The sequence below is a fragment of the Lucilia sericata genome, unplaced genomic scaffold (assembly GCF_015586225.1).
Source record: "Lucilia sericata isolate MDLA Ls3-8-SP2 unplaced genomic scaffold, ASM1558622v1 Contig000187F_arrow, whole genome shotgun sequence".
NCBI classification, from domain to species: Eukaryota; Metazoa; Arthropoda; class Insecta; order Diptera; family Calliphoridae; genus Lucilia; species Lucilia sericata.
The window spans coordinates 100,544-105,234 of NW_023994215.1; the positions used below are offsets into that span (position 1 = coordinate 100,544).

General features: G+C 33.7%; 1 protein-coding gene across 1 annotated transcript; it reads right to left on the reverse strand.

Moving 5' to 3' along the window:
* Nucleotides 1-3,156: 3,156 nt before the first annotated feature.
* On the reverse strand, nucleotides 3,157-3,832 carry LOC119601743 (general odorant-binding protein 28a-like). The gene is made up of 3 exons (XM_037952883.1): nucleotides 3,637-3,832; nucleotides 3,481-3,569; nucleotides 3,157-3,424 (listed from the first exon to the last, which is right to left on the reverse strand). Exons 1-3 carry the CDS (start codon nucleotides 3,773-3,775, stop codon nucleotides 3,206-3,208), a joined length of 447 nt encoding a protein of 148 aa, XP_037808811.1. The 5' UTR covers nucleotides 3,776-3,832; the 3' UTR covers nucleotides 3,157-3,205.
* Between the last annotated feature and the right edge of the window lie 859 nt (nucleotides 3,833-4,691).

The following is a 4,691-nucleotide window of genomic DNA, read 5'->3' on the forward strand; positions in this document are numbered from 1 at the left end:
GCATGTCTAACAACGCTGTATATTCTTAGTACGTGGATGAGGTATAACGTTGTTTTCATTCCCAAAGGAGGGAAAGCATCACATACCAAACCTAAGGACTTCAGATCAATTAGTCTAGCGTCCTTTGTGCTCAAGACCCTAGAACGGGTTATTGATGTCCATTTGAGAATGACCATCCCACCGGAACGAATCTCTAAATCACAGCATGCATACACTAAAGGTAAATCTGTTGAAACAGCTCTTCATTCACTAGTTGGACATATTGAACGTTCGCTACTGTATAAGAAGTACTCTCTTGTCGCCTTTCTTGACATCGAAGGTGCCTTTAATAATGTTGAACCCAGTGCCATCCTAACTGCGCTAGGAGGACTGGGTTGACTCCCAGACTCAGTTGCTCATTGGGAAGCTATTGAGCAATAGGGTCATTAGTGCCACAATGGGGGGAGTCTGCGTCTCGCGACTTGCCAATCGTGGCACTCCTCAGGGGGGAGTTTTGTCTCCCTTACTGTGGAACGTGGCTATGAATACTCTACTGTCTGAAATGGATAGCAGAAGAATTACGACTGTCGCTTATGCCGACGATGTGGCAGTGTTGATATCGGGTAAATTCCCCGATACAATATCTCGTTGTATGGAAACTGCTCTTAACTTATTGAGTAAATGGAGTGTTTCTTGTACTGTAGTGTTCTTCAGGCAGAAATATCTGCTATTAAAAGAGCAGCGAATTGGCTAAGGTATTATCACATATCGGGGGATATATGTATATATACTGACAGTAAAGCTGCTATCAAGAATATAGCGGGCGTCTTCACGACATCTAGGTTAATCAGAGAATGCCGGGTATCTCTAAATGAGATAGCGAGAAATTCTAGGATAACGCTAATATGGGTCCCTGGCCATGATAAATGTCAGGGTAACTGTATAGCTAACGAACTAGCCAGGAAAGGTACAATGATGGCTGAGGAGGAAATAGACGCCTTTACTGGTATTTCCCTTACAAACTGTAAGGCACTTGTTCTTAATGAACTATATGGGAAAGCCCAAATCAGGTGGTTCAATGAAACCACCTGTCAAGTCTCGAGGTCCATTTGGCCTCTATATGATGCCAGCAGATCAAGACTACTTATGAGCTTCCGAAGGGAGCAGATACGGACTCTTGTATCAGTAATCACAGGACACTGTGCCATTGGCACTCACGCCAGGAGACTGGGTCTTGGATATAATGACTACTGCAGAAGTTGTCATAATGAGGAAGAAGATGAAACGATATCACATCTTCTTTGCTTTTGCCCCACGTTTACCGAGAGTAGGGAGAATCACTTTGGAGCTCCCTTTCTGGCTAGTATGGAGGAGCTTTCAGGGATAGGCTTGAAGAATATCCTATGCTACATAAAAAAAATTTCGTACAAGTATTGCTCTTATATACAGATATGTTACTCATTACTAAATCCATATAACATTTGGTACACGTATCGCTCTTATATACAGAAATGTTACTGTGAAATTTTTTTCTGGTCGGTCTATAATTGGTCATATCTCCCATACTAGTCCAGGTCTCAGGCAAACTTTTTGTGGGAAACTTTTGATTTTTGTGTATTTTTGTAAATACATACATGCAAATTATTAAATATCGCTAAAACATATCTTAGGGCGCTATAAAAATATAAAAGAAAATGGCGTTTGTAATGTTCAATAAATCTTGTAATTGCAACAGATTTAAGCTGTCCAACTCTTGAGGTTTTTCTATTTAAGACATGAGAAAACTTATTTCTACAAATATTTAATCAATTAAAACAGTATTAATATAAAAGTAGCTGGTGGAGGGTATTTAAGATTCGGCTCAGCCGAATAAAGCACTCTAACTTGTTTTAAAATAACTTTATCTCACTTTTCACACAAAATTTTGTTTAATTTTCCTAAACTAGAGAAAAATATTTTTTTCTAATTATTGACATTTCATTTTTGTTGTTGTTGAATTTTAATTTACAAACAGAGTTTCAATTTTTGGTATTGAAAATTCGAACAAATTTAAAATTGTAACTTTTTATAAAACTCTGTGTGTTGAGAATGCACCAATACATATATATTTTTGTTACTAACACATATTTAGAGTTAGGTACTTTTTCACTGACACATGCTTAGAGTTAGGTACTGCTGTCAAAGAGTCGGACTACTTGTTATACTTTGGTGTAGACATTAAGGAAACTTCAAAAGAGAATTAAGAAAAAGTTTCCGATGTGGACCAGGTCTACAAAAAAAAAACAAGTTTCCGAGTACGATAAATTCCGTACCGAGAGGAGATGAATATTTCTTTCTCTTTCTCTATCACGCAAAATCAAAAGTTTCCTAGTTTAGATTATCCCATCCGTTCTCTTCTGCACAATATTTTGACAGATCGTATTACTTGTGGTATAATGTATAATGTCCGTTATATATGAAATAATGTCCGTTATATATGAAAATATATAAATATTCGATGGCATTTTAAGAGAAATGGTAGGTGATAGAGAAAAACTAAAAATACATTAAAATCAGTCGAATTGGTTTCAAAAGTTTTCACAAACCTTCAATTCGTTGGCCTGTGTAATTATATTAATAAGAATATAATAATATCACTTTTAAAGTGAAAGGAGTTGGAAGCAATGCCGAGGGTGGAGTAAATTCTGTATCTATTGAGGATCCATAAATATTGTTCTAACCGCTTCTCTATGTCCCATCATTCTATAGGATGACCTAATCAAAAGGCAGAGACGACACTAAAATGCTAAAACACGTTCTGTCACTGGTAGCTTTCGCCGAAATTAGATTCAAATATCTTGGGAGCGATGTTATTTCAATTAATTCATCCTTCAGGAACACCGATTGGAAAACCCAAGAAACTACGTCTAGAAAACCAAGTTTCTGAACATTAGATTATAATTCTTCTTATCTAAGTTTACATTATCTAGGACATAATCTCTCTAAATATAAGTCCAATCAAGAATACAAAGAAATTACCTAATCATTTTAGTCTGCCATCTAAAATCTCTAAAGCAATGTACTGGGGGAGAGTCATCAAACAACTTATTTTAATTGCTTTAAGTAACGAAATGATAAAATTTATTTTAAACAAAAATAATATACATATATGTTATTGTAAGTCTCATTTTAAACCTTTAACAAACGTCATCCAATTTTAAATCTCAAATCATTTATTTTTTTACTTTTAAAAATCTAATTTATCTTTAAGGCCATGGGCAAGAGACTCATCTTTGAAGCACTTTCCGTACTTTTCGGCAGCTTCACAGTGATCAGCAGGAACATCAATGCCACTGCAAGCATCAATTATTTCTTGAGCAATCTTCATTTTATCTTCGGCACCATCTGTATATTTTTCAGCATGTGATACAGCAACTTCTTTAACAAATTTACCATTATTATCCATCTGAAAGGCGAGAAAAATATTAAAATAAAGAATGTCTGTGGAAAACAATCACTTACCACTTCATATTTCTTCATGAGACATGAGCGTAAACATTTTCCTTCCATGGTCGAGGCAGGTTTTTTACCCACTAATTCTTCAACATCAACTGAAAATAGAAAATTAATTTAGTTGATATAAAATTCTTAAAAATAATAGCAGATATAAATACGTACCATCCTTGGCTCCAACTTCAGCTTTGCAATCATCCATTTTAGCCATAAATCCGGCTATAGCTTCTTTCTTATCAAATCCTTTAACTAAAACAGCTCCAAAAATACAGAAAACTGCCAATGTTACATAAAGTTTTGCCATTTTAAATTTGTTTTTAAAGTTGTATATACTAATTTAATAAGTTGAAACCGTTTTATTGTTGTTTTAAAACTGATACTTTTTACCAAAAATTTTCATCTATTTATATGAAAAATATAAATGCATATTTTAATTAAAATCCTATTGTCAAAATATTTAAATGATATTATTACAATTCAATAATTTTCATTAACAGTACCTGCTTAGTATTTAATTGCATGTTTCTACGTCTGGAGTAATATGCTCTTGCATCTGTGAAATTATACGTTACGCACGAAATAATTTGAAGCCGAAAACATATGACTTTTTTTTTTATTATTGACCTTCAAACTTTTTTTTAAATGTGAATACTAAACAGTTATTATTGATTAACAATAAAAATTGTTTTAACAAAATTTTAATTAAGTATAATAAATTTGGAAAGCGATGTGAAAATTTTCTAAATGGGATGTATTTTAAGAAATTTCCTAATGAAATTTTATTTTAAGGATTATTATACCCTTCACCTTCGTGAGAAGGGTAATTATAAGTTTGTCATTCCGTTTGTAATTTCCAAAATATAATTTTCCGACACCATAAAGTATATATATTCTGAATCCTTATAGATAGCGGAGTCGATTAAGCCATGTCCGTCTGTTTGTCTGTTGAAATCAGTTTTCTGAAGACCCCAGATATCTTCGGGATCCAAATCTTTAATAATTCTATCAGACATGCTTTCAAGTAGTTTCCTATTTAAAATCAGCAAAATCCGTTCATAAACAACGGAGATATAAGCAAAAATCCGAGACAACCTCTGAAAATTTCATAAAAAAAACCAACAACAACACTGCTTATTCATTGCTTTTGTATTTTGTTTTTGTTTTTTTTTTGAGTATTTCGTTTCGTATGTTTGGATGGCTGTGTGTTTCATTGCCTTGTG